General features: G+C 40.9%; 1 protein-coding gene across 1 annotated transcript in view; it reads left to right on the top strand.

The window, feature by feature from the left end:
* Positions 1-1642: 1642 nt before the first annotated feature.
* The window catches only part of SGK1 (serum/glucocorticoid regulated kinase 1), a 110911-nt gene continuing 87109 nt past the window's right edge, over positions 1643-25444 (top strand). The window contains exon 1 of the mRNA XM_060029931.1: positions 1643-2137. Within this exon, the coding sequence (XP_059885914.1) occupies positions 2069-2137 (69 nt within the window). The 5' untranslated portion in view covers positions 1643-2068. The remainder of the gene's footprint in view (positions 2138-25444) is intronic.

The raw sequence follows: 25444 nt of genomic DNA on the forward strand, positions 1-25444 counted from the left end.
GTTAGGATTCTGGGCTTTCACTGCTGTGGCCCTGGTTCAACCCCTGGTCAGGGAACTGAGATCCTGCAAGCCGCCCGGCACAGCCAAAAAAAAGAAAAGAAAAGAAAAGAAAAGAAATTCTCTTCGAACTGCCAGAATTTTAATGAACTCTTCAGAAGAACCACAAAAAGCTATCGATGTTGGAGATTAAATAATATAACCCCTGGCGTCTCGGACAGCTTAACGTATCTCTCTAAAATGAATAGCTTATTTTTCCTCAATCATCATGCCGTCATTTGGTTGTGCTGCATTTTCTTTTGGAAATCCCAAAGCATTTAGCTAACAAGAGTTCATGGTTATTCCCAAGGAAACCTGATCCAGCTATAAAGGTTTATATTCCAATTCAATGAAGTCAGTGCATCTCTTCCCCAGTTAACCTGTATGTTTCTCCTCTTGCCATAGACTGTCATATAAATATGTTAACAGTGTTAGCTACATTGTTTTTAATGACCTGGCCATTTGTTTTATCAAGTAGACTTTGTGCCTTTCCTTTATTTATTAATTGTATTCCTTCGTGGTGACATTGAAAAGGCCCTACCTCCTGGGGACACTTGCTGCTTTGGGATCTGATTTAATGGATACGTAGAATGACACGGCAAACCAGTGAATGACTAGATAAGTGAAGGAGTGAGTGAATGAATGAGTGATTGCCTCCCTTTCATGGATGAGACACGGTCTGAGGGGCGTGTGAGGTCATGTGACGGGCAGAAAGCCACACGCTGATGTCGTAGTAGTGCCCAGTTGACAGATGCCAAGATTATTTTCTTTGCTCTATTTAGCTATCAACTGTTTAAAATCCTCATAAAATATCAACATGAAAAAGTAAAAATGGAAAAATAAGCCACACACAAATTACATGGCTTTTTAAATTGACTGTAATGTGCAAAGAATAACGAGTAAAAAGTATAGTGGGGGGGATAGTTTTTCCCTTGATGGGGTATAGGTTATTCACTGTGAGTCCTTCCTCTCCGTCAAATGGATTCAGTAGTACTTTTGGGTAATGCTCTTTGTAGTTTTTGCATAAAACACTTTGGATATATGCCCATTGTGTTCTTTTTAAGCAGACTCCTTTAGTGGAAAACACACACACACACAATTACGTTCACGGTTGCCCACTGTATTACGACAAGTAGAAGAGGACACTAGAAAGGTCCTACATAATGAGAGATCATCAATTGTTATATGTACACTTGCACTTTATTTCATTTTTCTCCACATTTGGACAGATCAGGAATAAATTTGATTACGTTTCCACTGAGAGCCTTTTTTTCCCAGGAATACATATCAACAGAATTTCAATGAGCATAAAATAAAAACGTTCTGCATTTTGTATGAAAGTTTGATTTAAATGGTCTTAACAACAAAAAGAAAAGAAAAAAGCTGTTCAAGTAACCCTCCCAAGGGGAGTCAACTGCTTTTCAGCGCTTCCTGCGCTGGTGCCTTCTCTCCATCCGCTGCTCAGATATTCGTGAATTGCTTCCAGCACTGCTTTCTGTCTCCCTCTGCTTTTGTGGCGCGGCTCTCCCTCCCTCCCTCTGGCTTCTGGTCTTTCTTACTCCTTCTCTCAGCTACTTAACTACAGCTCCCACTGGAACTTGCACAATCAAAACGAGCTCTCCTCTCCAGCAGCCTCCAGAACTCATCACCTGGAGCAGAGCGACTCGCCCAGTGCACCCGCCGCAGAGCGGCCAGGTAGCTGGGGCCGCGCAGCGGGTGCCCTTCTCCGGCTCTGCGGCAGCAGGAGCCTCTCCCCGGAATCCGCTGCATCCCGGGGTCCTGTAGCGGTGATGCCTGCGTTTCGGAGCAATGATGGAAAGAGAAGAGCCACTGCCGGTGACAACTGAGAGTGCGGAGAGGTTGCTGCAGTAGCCAGTGCTGCAGAATGTGTGAGTGAAAACCTGAGCCCTGCTAGATTCTCCATCACGCTCCGTCTTCGTTAACTATCTCCAGGAGGCACACCGAGAACCAGATGCATTGACCAGGCAGGTGCCACCCTGGATCTATAACTGTGAACTCCCCACTGTGGAAGATGGTAAACAAAGACATGAATGGATTCCCAGTCAAGAAATGCTCAGCCTTCCAATTTTTTAAGAAGCGGGTAAGGACAGGTTTTGTCTGTTTCTTTTGTTTTCTGCTCTTGTCTGAAATGCCTTTGATTGCTTGCCTGAGGTAAGCCTAAGGTTCAGTTGCAGAGCCCTGAATGGAAGCCGCGTGTCTGGTAGCAGTGGTCCAGCTAGGAAATATACCTGCCTTGATACAAATTTGTGGGTGGGGGCCCCGAAGAGTTGCTTTGGGAGAAGGGGGTTGGGCTGAGATGTCTTAAGGAAGGTTTAGAGCTGGGAATGGGAATTTCTCAATCAAAGCCACAAGATTACAAGCAGTTTCAAAGAGAACTGGCCTGGGTAGAGTTACGGCTAGCAATTTAGTCAGGGACTAATTCAGTAGCGCACTCTTGCTCTCTGTTATCTTTGAAGGCTTCAACTTTTCCCACACCTTTCATTCACTCATGTCAAGTGCTGCATTATCATCTTCCTGCCTCAGAAGCAGCAGCTTCTAGCTTTCCAAATCCGTCCAGCCAATAACTTGCTGAGTCTCTATCTATGGTAAAAATAGCAAAGGACTAGAATGACCTTTTACAGAAATGATAGAATCCAGCATTTTAAATCCTCTATTTCAAGAATGCCTCAATTTTACTTGGTACAACTGCCTTTCTTTTTTGTGGGCAGTCTGAATTCAAGTGATAATATGGGGTTATGCTGCTGTATACTTTTATTTCTTGAATTCCTTGTTCTATTCAGAGAGTTAACATTACATTGCTTGTAAGTGAGCAAAAAAAATAATAAAATAAAATAGAGGGGGGGTTCTTTTTTGTGTGTTTCACAATAAACTCAGTTCATTGTAATGGTCCCACTGGTGGTCTGCGTAAATCTGCAAATTTATACACAAGTGGGAGGTAAGAAATGAATGATTGCTAAGCAACTGATGACTGACACTCTTATGGAGAGTTTCTTTAGCAACAGAAGCTTCCTCCAGTCCCCAGCTGCCCAGCTTATTTAATACCCTGGGGCAATTCCATCAAAATGGCTCTCTTCATTCATTCTGTCCCTTCATTCAGGTCTTTTCTGTGCTGCTCCTGAAACATTAGCCCTTCACTTAAACCAGCAGCAGCACACAGTGATTATACACTGGGCTGGACTACCTCCTACACCAAGTGGGCAAGCTGGGAAGGCAGGGCTGGGAACAGCGTGTCAGGCCAGGCCAGAGGGCTAACACAGGTTCCCACACGCCTGTGACTGAATTCTCTTCAGTAAGGCAAAATCTTCCCTAAAGTCCACGGACCAAAATGTATGCATTAAAACCAAAGCAAAACCCACGCTGCCCTGGCCGCTGCTCCTGGAGCCCCAGCAGCAGGCAAGGTCTCCCACTAGAGGAGACTCAAGTTGATTTTTTTAGGTTTTCTCTTATTTTCTTTGCTATCGAAATGTACTAATAACAATATTAATTTACTGTCTAGTTTTTTTTGCTTAAGAGCATGATTTACCAGTAGCCTTCAGTTGGTGCCTCTGTAGACCTTGGATTTGACAAAGAACTAACCAGGGTACTGATGTCTAATCTGAGTACTTGCAGAGAGAAAGAACTTTACACCAAGATATCCGGCTGGCAGCTTCATCTGCCTTTGAACCTGGGTCTATCACTTGCTGGAGATAGGATCAGAAATGCCCCCTCCTGCTGTCTGTACTCTTCAAGGATGGAACTAAGCAGAATATGACTTTGTGTCAAGTCATGGATGGCCCTAAGAATAAAGTCCTTGATTCTTGTCCATACGTTCTCTTTTCTGAAAGTTCTTTTCAGTTTGTACGATGACTTTGCTTTAGGTTTTGCTTTTCATTTGTTTGCTTGTTTGTTTGGGATCTTTATTTACACAGCTTATATGTAAATAAATGTGTAAAACACTAAGATAACATCCAGGTAAATCCCTCCTCCTCCCTTCTCCAGAGGTAACTGTTGTTACTGTGTTGGTGTCTATCCTTTCCAGATCTTTTCTATGCATCTGCATATATATTTATAGATTAGAATGCCTTTGTTTTCAGCTAAGAATAATCCATTTTTCTTATATTTTATTGTTGACGTTCCACACATTTCTGCACATTTTATTTTTACCCTACTTAGACAGTCTTACAAAGTGAACCTTTGGGCCCACGTTAAACTATGAATAGATCTTGGAAAAAAAGCCATAGGTTTTTTAGGGCTTACTAAACACATGGAGGTTTGGACCCAAATTCTGACGGCAGAAAGCTTAAACAGTGTTTTCTATGCCTCTGAGACATTTCAAAAGGAGCGTAAGAAGGTAGCAAAAAGGGAAGGCAGAACGATCCGCCCTATCGTTCATTTAGGATAGTAAGTGTAGCACCATTTATTGAGTGCTTACTTTGTTCTCGAAGTTATGGGTCAAGTGCTTTATATGTGTTAGCTCTTTAAATCCTCATAGCCACCCTATGAAGTAAGAAAGCTTATTAAATGTGCAAAGGGTGGCTTAAAAGAGATTAAACAACTAGCCCAAGATCACTTAGCTAAAAAGTAGCAGAGCCAAAATTCAAACTTTCTTTGACCCAAAGCCCATATTCTTAATCCAGACTTTCTAATTCAAATCTGCTCCTAGGGACTTCCCTCCCTGGTGCTCCAGTGGTTAAGACTCTGCCCTCCCATTGTAGGCGGCCCCCTGAGTTCAATCCCTGGTCAGGGAACTAGATCCCACATGCTGCAACTAAAAAAAAAAAAAAGATCCCACATGCCTCAACAAAGGTCTCGCAGGTGGCAATGAAGGTCCCTCGTGCCACACATAAGCTATGGCACAACCAAAGTAAATAAATACATATTTAAAAACAAACAAACAAAATTATGCTCCCACCTTTTTTTTTTTCCATAACAGAATCTTTTCTTTCCCCAAATGAAATCTTTATGCCATTACACAATTTATAAAACCTATGAAGGCAGCCAGTCCTCAGTTGATGTCTCTCGAAGCTCCTTTCCAACCCTCAGTCGTGACCGAGGCAGCTCTGGGGAACCCAGCTTCAAGGAACACAATCTGAAGAAAGACATTCCCAGTGCTATAGTTTCCCCAAATCCTTTGGATTGATGCTTTCCACGCTCATGTCTTAAAAGCTCAACTAAATCAGCTTTAGTTGAGAATTGCTAAGCTAACCTCAGTAAGAGTTCTGCTTTCATTCTCTCCGTGTTAATGATAAGTTAACGTTAGATGCCAATGGATTATGTTGTATTCTTAGAATTTCTGAAAAATTTGTTTAAGATGAATGCAAAAATGTCCTTAATCATCTTTATTGTTACAATCCAAGAGCTTTAAAAGTTAACATGTTTGCTAAAGATAATCCATTTTCATGGATTTAAAGATTTGCTCATGGTTCAGATTCTCGCATTATGACTCAGAAAACACCAACAAATGACGTTATCTTCAACTTGATAATCCATTTTGGAAATATGCTAGGTATGTAAAAAGACTTCTATACATCTTTTGTAACATTTCAAAGGATAACTAACCCGTGTGGAATTTTGGGTTTGGAATGCACCTTAGAAATTCTTCCATTGACCTCCCTATTTTAAAGATGTAGAAACTGAGTGCTTGGCAGGTGAATCACTTACTCAAATTAAAATGAGGCCAACCACCCCTCACAGGTAGGGTTTTCACTTCCAAATCAAGTGTGCTTTCCTCTTTATTATGCTCTCAAAGTCGTTCAGTGCTTTATGCCTTACTATTCATATTTTTTTTAGCAAACAGAGTAGGGACAAAATCCAGCTCTTGTCTTCCTAGAGCTAACTGCCTCATGACCACCAACTCTGACAGGACACAATTCTTGCCAAACTTGTCTCGACTCACTAAGTGATACTTTTATGCTTTTGAGCAATCCCTTGCATTGTTCTTTACTAATGACACATTTTATAATAACTATCACTTATACAGCACTAATATCACTGACCACTGTTCTAAGAGGCTTTCATATACTACATATTTAATTTCTCAAACATGAAAAGTCTAAGGGAGATATTATTGTCATCCCGATATCACAGATGAAGAAGGTGAGGTGGGCCGAGAAGGAGGAAGTAGTCTTAACATCATACAGGTAGCTCATGGCAGAGTTAGGGTTTGGGTCAAAACATCTGGCTGCGGAGTCTGTATCCTTCACTGCTGTACTTCCTGTCTGTGACGTCAAACAATCCAGTGTGGCCAGAAGAGACATGAAGAGGTCTGATGGCCTTAGCTTCCTCCCTTCTCTAAAAATGATGGGGAGCAAAGCAAAGGGTTTCAGCCTGGTTATGACGTTTCCTCTAGCAGAGCTGAGAGATGAAATTAACATCCCTGAAGTGGTTATTCTCCACCACTGTTTCATACACCGCATCCCTTTACATCTTATTTCCCTTTACTGTTCTATTATGTCTGCTTAAAGCAACTGAATTGGAATGATAACAAAGGTCCTTTTCTTATGTGAAACCCTTTATGTCTTCTCAGGAGGCTAGAGTTTACTGAGTGTTCACTAAGGGCCAGGCCTTACTAGTGCAGCACTTTACTCATGTAATCGGCACAGTCACTCCATTATGCCCATTTCACAGCCAAGGACACTGAGTCAGAGAAGTTAAGTAACTGGTCCAAGGTCATGGTTCTAGGAAGAGGTGTAGCCAGAATACAAACTCAGGCAGTCAGCTTTAGCACCACCAGTATTTCCATTTGACCCACTGGAGTGAATGGCTATGAGGCTAACACCGCTTCAGGGTTAGCTCTTCCCACTGGATCATCTGTGAAGATGATCCAGAGACGATTAATTGGCGGGGAGCGGGGGGTGGGGGGGCAGGGGTGGTGGTGGTGGTCGTAGCTGTGGAGAATTACATTTCCCACACGACTCCTCAGGGCTGTAGGAATCAGAAGTCTGCGTCAGATTTCTCCAAGATATATTTGATCATACTTCCTGGAACCATGGTGGAGATTCCAATGGCTTCTACTGTGCTGTCTTCAGAGATAGCTAAAATCTGAGCCCTTTGAGTCCCTCCTGTGTGCACTCGACAGCACAGCACACAGTCCCAGTCACAGTGCACTGTAATCTTAGGGCCCACCTGGATCTCCCACAGGGCAGAAAGGTCCTTAAGGACAGAGAACCCATAACCTTGTTCACTATATCCCCTACCAGTCAAACCATATTTGTTAAATGAATGTATGAATAAAATGAATAAATGAATCCTTACATTAACTGGTCCCTAATTCGTTGCCTTGTCCTCCTCCTCCACTTTCTTCTGTCTTGAGATAGTTGAACGGCTTAGGGATCTAATGTATTTTAGTTCTCTCTGTGTTTGAATATGAATTATATATAAATGAAGACTTTGAAAAATAACTTAAATCTGATTCAAAGACATGTTGTCACTACCCTTAGCAGCTGGCAGGGAAACTTGAACTCAGATCATTTAATGAGCAATGACCACACCTTTTCTGTAATGCTTTTCCTGTCAGGACAAACAAGACAGACATAGTCATGACTTACTAATCTCTTTTGATTTTATATTAATATAAATCACTGACTTCAACACTATACATTATGCATTATGTATTCTCCCACCTAGAATCCTTAAAATATTTTCCCAGTTATTGTTTTTCCTCATTTTTCAATGTGATCTTAGGAGCTACTGAGTGTGAAGAAAAGCTTGAACTCAAGAGGGCTTTTCTGCTTTGACCAGTGAGTCTTAGAGGGTTTGGACTGGAGCAGGGACTGGCTAGGCTTGGCTGTGCTGGGGGATTACTCTTCAGTACCATAGGACGCAGGTAAGGAGTATCAGGTATTTGTCACCCCAGCAGCTCTCAAGAAAGCCCATGAAGGACTTCCCTGGTGGCGCAGTGGTTAAGAACCCGCCTGCCAATGCAGGGGACACGGGTTCAAGCCCTGGTCTGGGAAGGTCGCACACGCCACGGAGCAACTAAGTCCGTAAGCCACAACTACTGAACCTGAGCCCTCAAGCCACAACTACTGAGCCCGTGAGCCACAACTACTGAGCCCGTGTGTTACAACTACTGAAGCTCGCGCACCACAACAAAAGGTAGACTCCGCCTGCCGCAACTAGAGAAAGCCCGCGCACAGCAACAAAGACCCAATGCAACTAAAAATCAAAATAATAGATAAATAAATTATTTTTTTAAAAAAAGAAAGAAGGTCAGTTGCAACCACCTCCCCAGGTCCTTGGTCTAAGGGCAGGCGGACCCAGCAATTGGCCAGGTTCCTCTGGCAGCCTGCACAGTGAGCTGGCAAATTTTTAAAGCTTCTGTGTGGGAGGAAAAGGAGAAGGAGGCAGGAGGAGGACAATGGGGAGAGCAGACAGCCAAGCGAGCTGGGTGCTGCCTCAGCTTCCTTCTGCAGCGGCTCTGGCGTTTGCAGAAAGGATTACTATTAGAGTTTGTTTTCTCTCACACCTATTTCTTCACAGCATTCTAAAATGATTTCATAAGTATTTACAACAAAGGGAAATGAAAATCAGGGCTGTAACTAGGACGGTAGGAGACTCTTCCCCTTGGTGGTTCAAGATGCCAAAATATTACTCTAATTGCCTTCCAGAGCCTGCTGTGACATTTTTCTGGGAAGAGTCCGCTGAGCTATTTTTATAACTTTGGGGTCACCTTGGTCTCTTTTTTCCTCCTAGGTCAGGGCATTCACCCAAAATGCCATTTGTTTGGGGAATGACTGGTCCTAAGGTTCTTTTCTTTTACTCTTCTCTCTTCCTCTTCTTCCTCCTTTTCTTTTTCTTCTTCTTTTCTCTTTTTTTTTCCTCCCTCCACCCCTCTCCCTCTCTTTCTCTCCTGTCTCTGGAGGATAAGTGCACATCAAGGCCAAAGAGAGAAAAACCTGACATGAAATACTCCTAGATTCATCTTCCATGGAGAACAGAGAACCCATGTTCTTCTAACCCAATGCTTCAGGAATATCTTGCCATCTCCGAGGCTGTTAGAGTGAAATCGGCCAGTGTGGAAGATCCTGACAGCTCCAAGATTTTAGTTTCTAAAAATAGCAAGGTGAAAAGGGCCCCAAGATAGTTAAAACACTTTAAGACTCAAATCTTTGTAGGATCAATATTAAAATATGCCAAGAAGGAAAAAAATCAAAGTTAATTGATAAGTAAAAATATGTATTTTCAATGTTTTTCGTTACAAACATCATCTTTTCTATAGAATGCTCTTTCTGAAAATTGACCGAATTTCCTTTGAACCCTGAATCTTTCTAGATCTGTGATAATTTGGGTTATATTGTAGAAAAAAGAAGTGTAAGAAAGAAAACTGTGAGTATATAGCTTCTAGAGTAGTTAAAAAGATTCAAGGAAAGCTAAGGAGCAAAACAGTGGAGAGGTAGAGTAAAAGCAAAGACATTAAAAAGGAACAATATATAACAATAAAATATATGTAACAATAAAAATGTTATATATATATCAACAATAATGTTATGTATATATAACATATATCGATAATATATGTTTAATGGATCGATAAAAACAATTAAAAGGGCTTGGGGAGAAGGTGTAATTGTAATAACAAAACTCAGTTAAACAGAGAGGGTATTGATAAAGAGAGAGATTAAGAATTTAAGAAAACCTTGGTGTGTTTTCCACTGCTTTCAATAGTGCCATAGCAACACATAAAAGTGAAGAACTAGAACCCAAGGCCTTAATGAATTAAAATACTTTAACGCAGGTAGTGAAATGCTGTTTTTGTTTGGTCAGGCTTGGTAGAAACTAGATTTGAGCACTGAACTCTAAACCGTGTTCTATTTTGATGACTAGTTTGGCATTTTTTTGATGCTAGATGTAAATAATTTTTTAATATCTTTGTAACAAGTAGGAGGGCTTGATATATGAATACCCATATCTTGTACATCAATTTTACTGTGATTAACCAGAAAAGCTGAATGAATATATTGGTAGTTTACTGAAGAATATGTTTAATGGGATTACAAAGCTTAAGGAGTTAAGAGATATCAAAGACATCCACGGCACTTAATTCATGGAGGTAGATTATAAAATTTCTAATTCATCTCTTGGTGAGAAGTAGAAAAAGCTTCCAGAAACTATCTTTGATTTTCATGGGGAAATAGAGTTTGCGTTAGTTTCTTAAGGCTGCTGTAACAAAGTTCCGTGTACTGAGTGGCTTAAACAGTAGAAATGTATCGCCTCACTGTTCTGGAAGCTTGAAGCTTCAGAAGAAGGGGTCAGCAGAGTTGGTTCCTCTTGAGGGCTCTTATCCAGGCCTCTCTTCTGGGCTTGTAGATGGCTATCTTCTCTATATGTCTTCCCTCCACATGTATCTGTCCAAGTTTTCCTTTCTTATAAGGACACTAGTAAGTTGAACTAGGGACCACCTTATTTTAACTTGGTTACTTCTGTTAAGACTTTATCTCCAAATAAGTTCACATTCTGAGGCTCTATAGTTAGGACTTCAATATAATAATTTGAGGGGGACACAGTTCAACCCATAACAGAAGTTTCTTCTTATCATTGAAACTTCAGTTATATCTGAAATGGAGGAACATCCCAATAGGATGGGCTCTAAGGTATAAATTTTTACTTTGTTAAAATTATTTGCAAATTCTAGGAAGCAAAATATTGCAGAAAATCTATAACACTGGAGAGCATCAGGTGAGACAGAGAGGTTTGGCACACAAGAATATGTTTTTAAAAAGATGGTGAGGGGCTTCCCTGGTGGCGCAGTGGTTGAGAGTCCGCTTGCCAATGCAGGGGACACGGGTTCAATCCCTGGTCTGGGAAGATCCCACATGTCACAGAGCAACTAAGCCTATGTGCCACAACTACTGAGCCCACGTGCTGCAACTACTAAAGCCCGTGCACCTAGAGCCTGTGTTCTGCAGCAAGAGAAGCCTGCGCACTGCAAAGACCCAATGCAGCCAAAAACAAAACAAAACAAAAAAACCAGTGGTGATGTGTTAGAAATGAAAATTGACCGAACAATAAAATATATGTAACAATAAAAATGTTATATATATATCAACAATAATGTTATGTATATATAACATATATCGATAATATATGTTTAATGTGCTGGGAAAAAAGTGCTGCTAAATGTTATGTAATAAAGCTTGAGGAGCTATATGGTTGATAAGATGTCTAATACAGCATCAAAAACTTACAACTGATGATGTATCAATATTGGTTCATTAATTGTAATGAATGTACTATACTAATGTAAGATGCTAATAATGGGGAAATTGGGTATATGTATATGGGAACTCTCCATGCCATTGCCTCAGTTTTTCTGTAAATCTAAAACTATACTAAAAAATGGAGTTCATTAAAAAATTTAAAAGGCAAAAAAAAAAAAAGCTTACAACTAAAATAAAAAAAGCTCTGTAAATGAATTTCTCCAAAGAACATCAATATAATTGCTTCCTCTTCCAACCACTTAACCTCAAAGATTAAATGTTGCATAGTAAGAACCAGGACCCGGCACTTACTGTATACAGGGCCTTGCTTATCAGCTTTGGCAAAGCAGTCATATCTAATTTATTTGTCTATTAGTCAGCTTCTATGTAAAAGGGCCCACACCTTCTCACCTTGCCTAATAAGATGGTGAGGCCATTGCTAATAATTAGTCTTCCAGGCCAAAATGAACACATTAAATCAGGCATTTGAGAGTAACCCTTCAGACCTAATCTCAATTAGATGGATTTTTTTTCTCTGGTATCTTGACAGTTATCTCTTGTATTATATATTTTATTCTTTTCCAAAAATCGGAAAATTTCTAACAATGCCTTTTTCCTAAAGTCATTATCTTTCAAACAATAGGTTCAGAATGTGTTGAAAAGCCTCCTTTTTTTTTTTAATAGTATCATCATCAACAGCCAACATGAATTGAGCACCTATATGTGTTAGGCATTATGGTAGGAATGCAGATATAAGAAATTATATTTTCCTTTAACAAGGACCTACTATATAGCACAGAGAACAATACTCAATATCTTGTAATAATCTATAAGGCAAAAGAATCTGAAAAATAATATGTGTGTGTGTGTGTGTGTGTGTGTGTGTGTGCGTGTGTATAAACTGAATCACTTTACTGTACATCTAAAGCTAACATGACATTGTAAACCAACTATACTTCAATTAAAGAAAAGAAGGGCTTCCCTGGTGGCGCAGTGGTTGAGAGTCCGCCTGCCGATGCAGGGGACACGGGTTCGTGTCCCGGTCTGGGAGAAGCCCGCGTACCGCAAAACAAACAAACAAACAAACAAAAACAATTTAAAAAAATTATATTTTCCTTCAGTCTCCCCATCTTACCCCATCCCCAAGAACTTGGATCACATCTCCCTGTTGTGTATATACTCTTTATAGCACCTTGTACTTTTTTTCATGACACCTATAAATCTGTTATCACATATTGGTGTAGCTATTTAATTAATGCCCTTTACATTAATTAATATCCTCCTGGACTATGACCTCTATGAGAGCAGGGACCTTCTCTCTCTTTTGCTTCCAGTTATACCCTCATGGCTCGGTACCTGGAGGGTTATCAATACATCCTATTGAAACAAATAAAAAGATAGGATATTATGAAATTCTGATTATGGGGGAGAGGAGAGAGGAGTTAATCTTAAAACCCACATTGAAATGAAAAGTCCCTTACATTTTATTCTGCTTTGTTTTAAACGGAGGCATATATGAAGACTCCATGTCCGAGAAACATTTGTATTCTAAATGACATCTCTTTGGAAACTGTTTTCTTTTCTATCATTTACTGTTCCCTGTGAAGAGATCCACATTAATAAATTGTCCTTATAATTTAGCAGTAGGCTAAAGATTTTTCTTCTCTGAAAGAAATCACACTTAGCATGATATAATCCCACAGGTTTGCCTCAGTTGCCAGGAAACTCAAAGCTAAATTTAAAGGTAAATTTCAGTTGAACAAATTAGACAAATCTTTAGAAATGACTTCTCAGTTGCTGAATTTGGTTTTGAGCTTGTGTTTGTATTGTAACTCTCTTGTTATACGTATCTCATTGTAATCTGCCTCAGATGGTCTTAAAAGTAAGGTAGATGGTATATAATATAAATAAAAAAGCAAAAAGGACTTATCAGGGACGAGTTCCAAATATTAAAAGTGGCTAGGGCTTCCCTGGTGGCGCAGTGGTTGAGAGTCTGCCTGCCGATGCAGGGGACACGAGTTCGTGCCCCGGTCTGGGAAGATCCCACATGCCGCGGAGCGGTTGGGCCCGTGAGCCATGGCCGCTGAGCCTGTGCATCCGGAGCCTGTGCTCCGCAATGGGAGAGGCCACAACAGTGAGAGGTCCGCATACTGCAAAAAAAAAAAAAAAAGTGGCTAAAGATTACACAAATACATCACTGTGGTGATATACAGCACACACAGAAGAAATGTATTTCTAAGCTATAAAGTGCTTCTCTGCTAGCTTTTCTTCTTGAAAATGCTGCTTGCCTCAGACCTACAGAAATTAACCACTGGACAACAGAGCTAACGTTTAAACTGTAGGTTTATTAGCTTGGCTATCCTATGTAAGCCACTGGGACGCAAAGTAAAGCTATAGGAATGTTTACTCTCCGTCCCCCCAAAGTAGAGTATATTTTTCCAAATCATATCAAACCGTACTAAATTTATGTTGTTTATTGTTGCCTAAAAAATACCCCCCAAAAAGTACCCCAAAATTAGTGATCAAAACAACCCCCACTTTTTTTTTTTGCTTATGATTCTATGATTAGGAATTCACACTGACTTATTAGGATGGCTCTGCTCCACGATGCTGGCTGGGTCATTCCTTGGCTGCATTCAGCTGGTGGCTAGGTTGGGCCGGAAAGCCCAAGAAAGCTTCACTCTCGTGTCTAGTGCCTCATTGCTCCTCTGTTGGCCTCTTTCTCTCTCCATGTAACTTAGCCTTCCTCACAGCATCAGGGGCTTAAGACAGTCAGACTTCTTAGAGGGCCGCTGGCTTCTAAGAGGATGGGCTCCAAGAGAGAAGTGGAATCTGCCAGTCTCCTAAGGCCCAGCCTTGGAAGTCCTACTGCGTCATTTCCACTGCATTTGATTCATTAAAAAAGTCACTGGGCCAGCTCAGATTGGAGGGGTAGAGACATAAACTCCACCTCTCAATGGGAAGAGTGACAATTTACTTTTACTAACCGCTGAATGTTCCTATTTGTGCCACTGTGACATGGCATAATTTTCCAAATTGTGTCCAATTTTACTGATTTTATCTCTAAACTTTTAAAATCAAAACATTTTCAGTTACACTAAAAAGTAGAAGAAACACCCAAACCCTTATAGGAAAAAGCTGTTAAGGACTCCTAATAGGGATCAGACAAAGCCAGTAGGATTCTTACCTGCATTCTTACCAGCTTTGTAACATTGGACAAGTTATGGAAATTTCTAAGCCTATTGACTTATCCGTAAAATGGGTTTAATGACAACACTTAGCTCTTAGAACTGTTGGGAGGATTAAATGACATAACATGTATAAAGCATTTAGCCCCAGTACCTGGTATATACTTAGACCTCAAAGCATGTTAGATATTGTCAAGACAGACCTCAAAATTATGACCTACCTTTCTAGCCTACTTTTCTACATTTTTCGTTATGGTGTAAGTTGTGGTTTTACTCATGGGTATACTTGTAGACATGCTGCTCTCAAACCTCTTTGCTTTTGGATTTTATTGCTTAAAGGTCATTTCTCAAAAGACATCTGCATGATCAGTAAACTCACACTTTTATTGAGTTATTTAGATGCTTCCAGAGGCTTAGGAATTAGTGAACATAATTAATTTATCTTCTATAGATACTTCTCCCTATAGCAACTGCAGAGGTCCAGCTTCATTACCAAAACGATATTTCATTTACCCAAGATCTCATTAAATCAAATGACACCAAATTACTCTGCTTCCTTAGCTATATGTGCACAAAGTACTGAGGAAAGAACAGATACCCAAACCCACAGGTCCAACGTGTAATCAGTTATTAATGACATTCGATCTGACTTTAATGCCAGGTTTTCCTTTCTAATCTGTCTTGCATTGCCAACCAAGAATTGATATGAGCTTGAAATTCTAAATCAGAGCGCCTTGTATCTCATGAACACTCAGATGACCTTTAAAATTCTTTTTTGGCCCCCTTTCATGAAAATATTTCTTTTTAAAGGCTCAAAAGCTTGTGTTGCAATGGATTTTCATCCCTCTGTTTGAACCCTAAGATCAAGCTGTTTGGTATTTCTCTTGTCATGTGGACACTTACGCATCATCTCAACTTTCCCTTTCTCCACATGCCTCCAGGTGGACCACTCTTCCATAAAAAGCCCTGTGGCACAGCACTGGCCAGGCTCTTCTCCTACCTCTGGGCTATTTCTTAGTCTCCTTTCAGGCTCCTCCTCCTCTCCATCCTAGGAGTAGGAGTGGCTCAGTCTGAGTGGTTGGCTAACTCGCCTGTCTCCCTGTCTCACCGTCTCTTTCTCTTTTCTCTCTCCCTCTGGTTCTCTATCTTTCTCACTTTCCCATACACCCTCCCTCCTCTCCCCTTCCTCCTCTTGCAGCACACAGATTTATTCATTCCTGTACTTTAAATACAATCCATATGTCTTTCTTAAATTTATCAGTTCTCGGGACTTCCCTGGTGGCACAGTGGTTAAGAATCATCCTGCCAGTGCAGGGGACATGGGTTCAAGCCCTGGTCCGGGAAGGTACCACACGCTGTGGAGCAACTAAGCCTGTGCACCACAACTACTGAAGCCTGCGTGCCTAGAGCCCGTGCTCCGCAGCAAGAGAAGCCACCGCAATGAGAAGCCCACGCACCACAAAAGAAGAGTAGCCCCCGCTCGCCACAACTAGAGAAATCTCGCGCATAGCAACGAAGACCCAACACAGCCAAAAATAAATTAATTAATTAAAAAAAAAATGATCAGTTCTCTAAATGTCCGATTCCTATTCCCACTTGTCTACTTAATATTCCCATTCAAATGTCTCACGGACACCATGAATTAATCATGTCCAAAAATTAAACTCTTGATTTTCCTTCCTATCTAATTTTACCCCTTCCCCAATTTTCCCCAGCTCAGGAACTGAAATTACCATCGACTAATTCATTAGAGCCAGAAACCTAAACATTATTCCTCTTTCTTTTCTTCCAACATCAATGCAATAAATTCATCAGCACATCCTACTGAGTGTACCTCTAGAACAGATTTTGTTTTTAATCCCCCTCTTTATCTCCAGGGCCTTGGTGCAAGCCACGCCCACCACCCTATCTTATGAATTCTTTAATAAAGTCTTTACTCTCATCTCTAAATCTGCTCTTCCCCGCCTTTCACCTCCTTGACTGTCCCCTGAAGAAATCACAGCACTTTAGTCAGACTATAGTAGTGCGGTTTTCTTGAGGAAAAAAGGCAGTGAAAGAGAACAGAACTTCCCCAGAGACTTACAGAGAAGTGGCCAACTTGACATTAAAAGCTGGGCTCCTTCTCTGTGGCAATAAACTCTTTTACCCTCTCAGATATCTCCTGTTGTGGTTTAGTTTTCTCCTTTTCTTGATTTACTTTAGTTTGTTGAATTAAAGAAGCATTTTATTTGGTGAAGAACTGAGGTATTTGGACCCTCGTGAGAACAGCGGACGCTGATCTGCTTTACTTAAATTCCATTATTCATCCCCACCTACCTCAGGGCAAAAGAAAGTCATAGGGATTAGAAAAGCTACCAGAGGCTCCGAAACCCTGTCAGAAGGAACTGGCCTGAGTCTTCCTCTGAAACTAGAATAAACAGACATATCCAAACACTGAGTATTTCCAAAGTGGAAATCTTTTTTCCATATTGGAAATCTTTGTTAAGTGGTTTATGAAACAGAAGCGTAAATAATGTTAGGGACCATATTTTTTATGAGTTTTACTGTAGTGTCAACGGACCGCTTTGGATAGTTTTCAAAGTCCTCCATATTCTGGACACGTTCAGCATCCTTTATACCTTATACCCTACACTCCCTGGCGTAACTCTTCACCTTTGTTATCTCAGGAACTGGGCCCCCATCATGTCATTCTTACCCTTCTTCCACCTGAAAAGTCCTTCTTTGGCTCGCCCCTCACCCTCAGCCTACTCTTCGCTAAATTCTACGCATTCTTTCCAGCGTCAGCTGTAGTTCCATTTGATCCATGACGCTTAACCAGCTGCTAGAAACTGTACAGGTTGCTTTCTTCAAATGGCTCTTCAACTCTTAGTAAACACTGACTTACAATAATTACCCTTTTCTGATTGATTTTAATATAGGAACACAAGTAGCATTTTCATAGCGCTTAATTTAGAAGATGTTCAATGATTTCTTTCTCCCTGTGTCTCACAACTCAGGAATGCAGGAGTCCTTAGCCTTTTTTTTACCAACAAGGATACTGGGCATCAGAGAGGTTATGTAACTTCCCCATGGTCACACAGAAAGAAAGGCCCACATCAGCTGGTTACATTTGAGAGTCTCTTTCCATTACATCACATCACTTCTCTAGCAACTATTGTGGTATTTCACTGGACATCTTATACTCATCATCTATTACTGCAGGAACTTCAGAAAATGGAAATAGAGTTCTTTATGTTCATGCTAGCATTGTCAGATTCTTTGGTCTAGGAGTAGGAGGGAATCCACTTTTGTCAATACTATCTTCTAAATAGCTTTCTGCTCCCATTTCCCTTACTTACTGAGAGTCCACACTGCTGTTTCCCTAGCTCAGGCCACCTCCATCCTTCCCTGGAGAACTGCCACCACTGCCAAAGTGGCCTCCTGCTGTCAGTCTTGCCCCACGGAGCCCTCCAAAGTTCAGTCTAGAAGAATTTTCTAGAAGACAAGTTAAAGCTTGTTATACCTGTGCTTAAAATATTTCAATGGTTCATCATAGCTCTCAAAATAAATTCCTAATTCCTTTTTGTTGCATATAAAACTTACTAAATTGAGCCCTTGCTTAATTCTCTCACCCCTCATGTCTTTCCCTTTCTCCTTCCCCTTCTTTATCCACTGAATTCCGGTCTCCAAGCAAGTTGAGTAACTTAATTTTTTCCACCTACACCATCCTGCCATCAATCCTGGGGCTCGTCAGCTGGGGTTTACAGACCCCTTGCAGGGAGAGAGATGTCTGTGGATGGAATCCAGAAACTTGGATGGAAAGACTTACAAGTTTATTTTCACCAAATTCTAACTGAACTTTAGTATTTCCTCCAGTTACGAATGAAACCAACAAATGACAGTATTATTACCAGGATCTGTAATTTTTTTTTTTTTTTTTTTGCGGTACCCGGGCCTCTCACTGTTGTGGCCTCTCCCGTTGCAGAGCAACAGGCTCCAGACGCTCAGGCTCAGCGGCCATGGCTCACGGGCGCAGCCGGTCCGCGGCATGTGGGATCTTCCTGGACCGGGGCACGAACCCGCGTCCCCTGCATCGGCAGGCGGACTTCCAACCACTGCGCCACCAGGATCTGTAATTTTATCAATAATAGAAATCACAGATATTTTCATACCACATGACAATTTTTGAAGATACTAAATATATCGTGTATGATTATCATTACTAAGAAGTTTACAGTAGTTACCAGTTCTCTTCTAAACCTTGTTACCTAATACATCAAGAATCACATATAGTACTGATTATTTATATAGTACTGAAATATTTTTTAAAATTTTGCTAACTATAGTTTAATACAATTGATTGCCTTTGTAATCCTACGTATTTTACTTCATTCATTAAAAACTTATTCTAGGGACTTCCCTGGTGGCGCAGGATTAAAAATCCGCCTGCCAATGCAGGGGACAAGGGTTCGAGCCCTGGTCCGGGAAGATCCCACATGCCTTGGAGCAACTAAGCCTGTGCGCCACAACCACTGAGCCTGTGCTCTAGAGCCCACGAGCCACAACTACTGAGCCCGCATGCTGCAACTAGTGAAGCCCATGTGCCTAGAGCCCGTGCTCCGCAACAAGAGAAGCCACTGCAATAAGAAGCCTGCGCACCGCAACGAAGAGTGGCCCCCGCTCGCGGCAACTAGAGAAAGCCCGCACAGCAATGAAGACCCAACGCAGCCAAAAATAAATAAATATAATAAATAAATTTATAAAAAAAACAAACAAACTTATTCTAGGAAGGGACCTCTAGGTTTCACCAGACTGTCAGAAGGGTGAAAGCCTCAAAAACGGCAAGGTCCCCTGTTGTGATTCCCCTTCCTTCCAATGTTCTTTTGACCTTGAACTCCACACTCTTGACCTGGCCAACACTCACTCATTCCTGAGGTCGGGATTTAAAGGTAGCCCTTGAAAGTCTTTTCCCTGATGCTGCAAGATTGGGAGAACTTCCTGTCTGCTTCGTTAGCAGTGAACTTTGCTCAGTTATGGGCTGATTTCACTATGGTACGATTATCTTTCAACCAATTGACTCTAATACACACACGAACTCTTTGAGGCCAGACCAGTGGCTTTATCCCTGTTATATCCACCATGCCCCAAACGTAGAAGTGCTCAGTGGTCCTCTGTTCAACTGATTCCTGCCCCATTTTAGCGGCATGCCATCCTGAGCCATCCATTCATACAAACATTTATCCTGAATCTCCTAAGTCCCAGGGAGTTTCTAGGCACTGGAAATGAAGCAGAGAATAAGACAGAAAGAAATTCCTGAACTACATGCTTACATGCTCATGAAGTGAGCTAGTCAATAAGCAAAATTTAGGAAGTAAAACACTCCAGTCACAAAAGAACAGTACTGTGTGATTCCTCTGGTGTAAGGTACCTGGAGTAGTCAAATGCATAGAGACGGAGAGTAGAATGGTGGTTGCCAGGGGCAGAGGGGAGAGGGGGATGAAGAGTTACTATTTACCGGGTACAGCACTTCAGTTTAGGAAGACTGGTCTGGAGGTGGTATCGGTCTGTGGCCGATACCACAACAATGTGAATGAACTGAACTGCACACTTAGAAACGGTTAAGATGGTAAATTTTATGTTATGTTATGTTACAATTTTTCAAAAGTAAAACACACTATACTAGATGGGAAATGTGCTGGAGAAAAGTAAAGATGGGAAGAGGGGAATAGGAAGGGCTGAGAGGTAAGAGGCTGGGATAGGCCTCACGGCCACAGGATTTCTTGCTTGTTTTGCTCGAGACCTGAGTTACAGGCACAAAGACCACCTGTTTGGAAGAAGATTCAGAAAGACCTAAATCTCCCATATGATCATCAGTGGGCATAAAAGCAGAGCTTTTGTAATGTGTGATGCTTAATTCCCAAGAACTGGATGCCTTTCATTCCCCTAGCACCTTCTGGGAAAAGCATACAGTCAGTGAGTGAAATCCTCAGGAAGAATACTGGCATCTCAGGCACAGCACAGGGAGATCAGCGCGGTGCTTTGTGACCGCCTGGAGGGGTGGGATAGGGAGGATGGGAGGGAGGGAGACCCAAGAGGGAAGAGATATGGGAACATATGTATATGTATAACTGATTCACTTTGTTATAAAGCGGAAACTAACACACCATTGTAAAGCAATTACACTCCAATAAAGATGTAAAAAAAAAAAATTGTTATTTGGACCTACCATTTATCTTTCCCCCTCCACTTTTCAGTCTGACATAAGCACTTCTCTGCTGTGCGCCATCAAAGAACTATGAGACCATTTGAGGAGGCGAATATGATTCGTTTTTGAAAATCAGATAATTATATCCGATTTACGTCTCTCATGTCCTCATAAATCACCGTAATATCCATGTTTCCGTGTGTTTGGTTTTATACTATATACTTTTCTTACTCACAAAGCTAATCAATGGGGAGTCCAAGTCTAACCGTAACCTTTCTGTAAGCGGTCTGACTTCTGTTCTTTTTTTATTAAAATACAGGCTTTTATTTAAGTAAATATTATCAAATTTTGAGGTTTAGAGGTTTGATATTAAAGTTTGATTTACAAAATATCAAAACAACCAGTTATAAAGTGAAACTTCTATCTAATCAAGACTCTTTGGGCTTTGCAATATCAATCATACAGCCTAGTTGATTTTTTTTTTTAAGGTAATTTGACAAATAAATAAACACAGACCTTCTAATACTCTTGTTTGCCTTTAACCTAAAGGTTCTACCATTGAGGGACACCTCGACCAGCAAAGCCTTATGAAATGTTCAGTCTATTACTCCTTTGTAATATTTTCTTAGTTAGTTGTAACTGTTTAAGATTTTTTAAATTTACGAATCTTTCTCGATGAAATAGTGATACTTTTACAGCTTATTGGAAACCGGCAAATTATGAGTCATCTTATATTGTCTAGATCCTAAAGTATCGATTGTCAAAGCTTATTTCGTTAAATATTAAAAGTATTCTTTCCCTCTTTTCACTGTCTTCTGAGACACTCAGACAAAAAAAGACATGGAGTTTAGCTGAGAACACGGCCTAGAAACAAGCAAGTTATCTAATTATGAGATGACATGTGACTTAGAGAACAAGCTTCCATGACCATGGTGCTGCCACCAATTTCCCTCTTTTTGAATTCTTTCAAATGGGAACCCTTTGACATTTTGATCATTGTGAAGGTATCAGTAACGCTTCTAACATCCTTAGAAAATGGAAATATATAAGTAATTGCTAAATCAGAGCCCTTGACTGAATATGTTATCAGCTTCAGGGTTTTAAGGTCAGTAATCTCTAGTGTCCAAACCTTTTTTTTAGTACTTTTTAAAAATAAATTTATTTATGTATTTATTTATTTTTGGCTGCATTGGGTTTTTGTTGCTGCATGTGGGCTTTCTCTAACTGCAGCGAACGGGGGCTACTCTTCGTTGCGGTGCGCAGACTTCTCATTGCGGTGGCTTCTGTTGTTGCAGAGCACGGGTTCTAGGCACGCGGCCTTCGATAGTTGTGGCACGTGGGCTCAGTAGTTGTGGCTCACAGGCTCTAGAGCGCAGACCCAGTAGTCGTGGCACATGGGCTTAGTTGCTCTGCGGCATGTGGGATCTTCCCAGACTAGGGCTCCAACCCGTGTCCTCTGCGTTGGCAGGCGGATCCTTAACCACTGTGCATTCAGGGAAGTCCCTAGTGTCCAAAACTTTTAAAAATAATTTCTTTCATAATTCAGATGCATTTTGAATCCTTTTCACGCTTTTCTCCTCTATCTATAATCTGTTTAATTTAATATTTGTAAAATGATCCCTTCTCCTATAACAGGTAATCTACTCCTGGACTTTATCTTCAGAATGAAGTTCATTCGTGCAGAGTAATGAACTCCAAGATTTCATTAAAGGAAAGTAATTTAACTTATCTGAGTCTTGCTTTCCTCATCTGTAAAATGACAGAAGCTCTTTTCACCTCTAAAAATGCGATTTGTGGGAAATGATTTGCTCTCTTGGTGTAATTTGTAACTAATACACACACCCACCATTCTCCTATAGCATAGGACCCGACGAATTCTCATCTGGACTCCTTCCAAAGACTCCTAACAGGGCTCTCCATTGCCTAGGTCTCCTCATCCCAAACTGTCCCGCACATAGCTAAGCTGCAGATAAATATTTAACATGCAAGGGACAGGTGTGGACCTGGCTTCTCCAGAATTCATTACAAACCCTTAAGCTCAAGGTCCTTGGCAACATGTCACCATCAGACCTTTCCCACTTTCCCTTCTTCTTATCCTCCTCCCCTCCTCCTCCTGCCTCTCCCCGCCTTTCCCTTTTTCCCTCCTGCCCCTTCTTTTTCTTCTCCTTCTTCCACTTCCTCTTTCTCTTCCTCCCCCCCTCCCCTTCCCTTCTTCTTTCTTTTCTTCCTCTTCTTCTTCTTCTTCCTCGTCTCTTCCTTCATGTTCCCTGCAATTGTTCATTTGTTCATTTGTTCATCCAAATGTCTTAACTGATGACTATCTGAGCACTCTGCTAGGTGCTAGAAGCAATGAGGAGCCAGATAGGTTCCAGGCAGGGCACTGCTTATGTAAAGACCTAGGTGGGAAGAAGTAAGGAATTTATGAGAAGAGGCATATAGCCTGTGCAGCTGGAGCAGAGAGCCTGAAAGTAGGGGATAAGTTTGGAGTGTAAAGTAAAAAACTCAATAGAACCTCATAGACCTCCTTAAGGAGTTGTGTCATTATTCTGAGCACAAGGAGAAGCTCCATTGATTGAACTGAGCTGTAATTCCCTGCAATTTTCCTCCCCCAAGTTGCTGCTTCTACAATTTCTAAAGTGTGAACTACACTCTTCATCTCTCCAACTCACAAGCATTATCTAGAACACCAATTTCAAAAGCCATCTCCTCCATGGAAAAGTTCCTCCTCTCCCTAAAACAAATGAGCTTGTATTGTACTCATTTATGGCCTTATCTCTTCCAAGTACTAGACCTATAAGGCCTGATATGGTAGCTGCCAGCTACATGTGTTTTTCAAACCCCTGAAACGTGCCTAGTCTGAACTGAGATGTGTTGTAAGTTAACCTACATACCAGAGGTTAAAGGCTTTTAAGAAAAAAAAAAAAAAAAAAAAAAAAAATATATATATATATATATATATATACATTGATAGTTTATAACTATATAAACTCATTGGTAGTTTCATGTTGACTACATTTTGAAATGATAATATTTGGATATATTGGGTTAAATAATTATATGATTAAAATGAATTTCCTCTTTCTTTTTGCTTTATTTAATGTAGCTAGAGGAACTTTTTAATTTTTAATTTTTAAATTAATTAATTTATTTGGCTGCATCTGGTCTTAATTGCGGCACACGGGATCTTGCGGCACACGGGCTTCTCTCTAGTCGTGGTGTGCAGGCTCCAGAGCACATGGGCTCAGTAGTTGTGGCACAAGGGGCCTCTAGTTGTGAAACGTGGGCTCAGTAGCTACAGCATGCGGGATTAGTTGCCCCGTGGCATGTGGGATCTTAGTTCCCTGACCAGGGATCGAACCTGCGTCCCCTGCATTAGAAGAAGGATTCTCAACGACTGGACCACCAGGGAAGTCCCGGAACACGTTTGTTTGTTTTGGTTTTTTTTTTTTGGCTGCCTTGGGTCTTCATTGTTGTGCGCAGGCTTTCTCTAATCGCAGTGAGCGAGAGCTACTCTTTGTTGTGGTGCATGGGCTTCTCATTGCGGTGGCTGGGCTCTAGGCGCGTGGACTTCAGTAGTTGCAGCCTGCGAACTCAGTAGTTGTGGCATACAGGCTTAGTTGCTCTGCGGCACGTGCGATCTTCCTGGACCAGGGATCGAACCCATGTCCACTGCATTGGCAGGCAGATTCTTAACCACTGCACCACCAGGGGAGTCCCTGGAACATTTTAAATTACTTTTGTGGTTCACATTATATTTCTAGTGAGCAACACTCTTCCGGACTATAGATTTCCTGAATAGTGAGTGTTTATTCAATTATGTATATGTTTATCTCCCTAACTAAGCAACACACTAGCTTGTCCACAGTAAATATTGTTTTAAATTCATTGCCATTCTCTAAAGTATTTTTTAAAAGTACTTTGCAATTTTAGTACACTACCTACTTTCCATTTCAGATGTGTAGCCACAACTCCACAGTGAGAATAATGGGTGGGGAAGGGGACAGGTTTGCCCCTTGGCCCTGAGAAGGTTAATGTACAGAACACATGTGGTGTGACCATGGCAAACACAGTGGGCCATGACAGCTGATTCAGAAGGTTTCTCTGTTTCCAAAACAAGAACTTTTATTGCAGTGTGTGGAAGGAGCATTAAGACAAGAGGATCCTTGTGGTTTCTCGCTGTATCTGTGGAAAAAACCTGTGGCTAAGGTTTAAATTAAACTGACATTAAAAGAGCCTTTGTAGTTACTATGCGTATTTTAACATCTGTTGCTATAGCTATACTGACACTGAGTATTGTGAATGATGGTTTAGGAGTGATGGAATAAAATGTTGTTTCCTGCCCATGATTTTCTAAGGTTGACTTGGTCTTTTTTAATGATGAGACAAAGACCAAGGAAAATTATTAAGAGCATAGAAAACATAACAGAAAGAAAAAATTATTAAGATACCAAGTATTTCTGGTATAAGAAAAAAAGTAGGACTTCCCAGTACCACATCTGTAATTTTATGGATTCTTTTGTTTTGGCCAGTTTCAGGTTTAGAACAATTTTCAGGTTTAAGTTCATGGAGGCTCCCCCATGGCAACACTGCACACACATTCTCCTCTTTGTTAAGGGAGCTTTGAGGATGAACCAAACACAGTTTTCATCATAAAATATTTCGGAACACCTCTCAGCCAATTTGAAAAACCGTTTGCAAGGATATTATGTTTTATGCCTGGATAAAATGTTTCATTTTAGACTAGTTTTGGTTCAATCAATTGTGGCCAGTATGACAAAGTCCCATTACTGGGTTTTCCTCAGAAGGAGCAGAGGGTGTGACTGACACCCAGAGCTAAT

The sequence above is a fragment of the Delphinus delphis genome, chromosome 14 (assembly GCF_949987515.2).
Source record: "Delphinus delphis chromosome 14, mDelDel1.2, whole genome shotgun sequence".
Classification (NCBI taxonomy): Eukaryota; Metazoa; Chordata; class Mammalia; order Artiodactyla; family Delphinidae; genus Delphinus; species Delphinus delphis.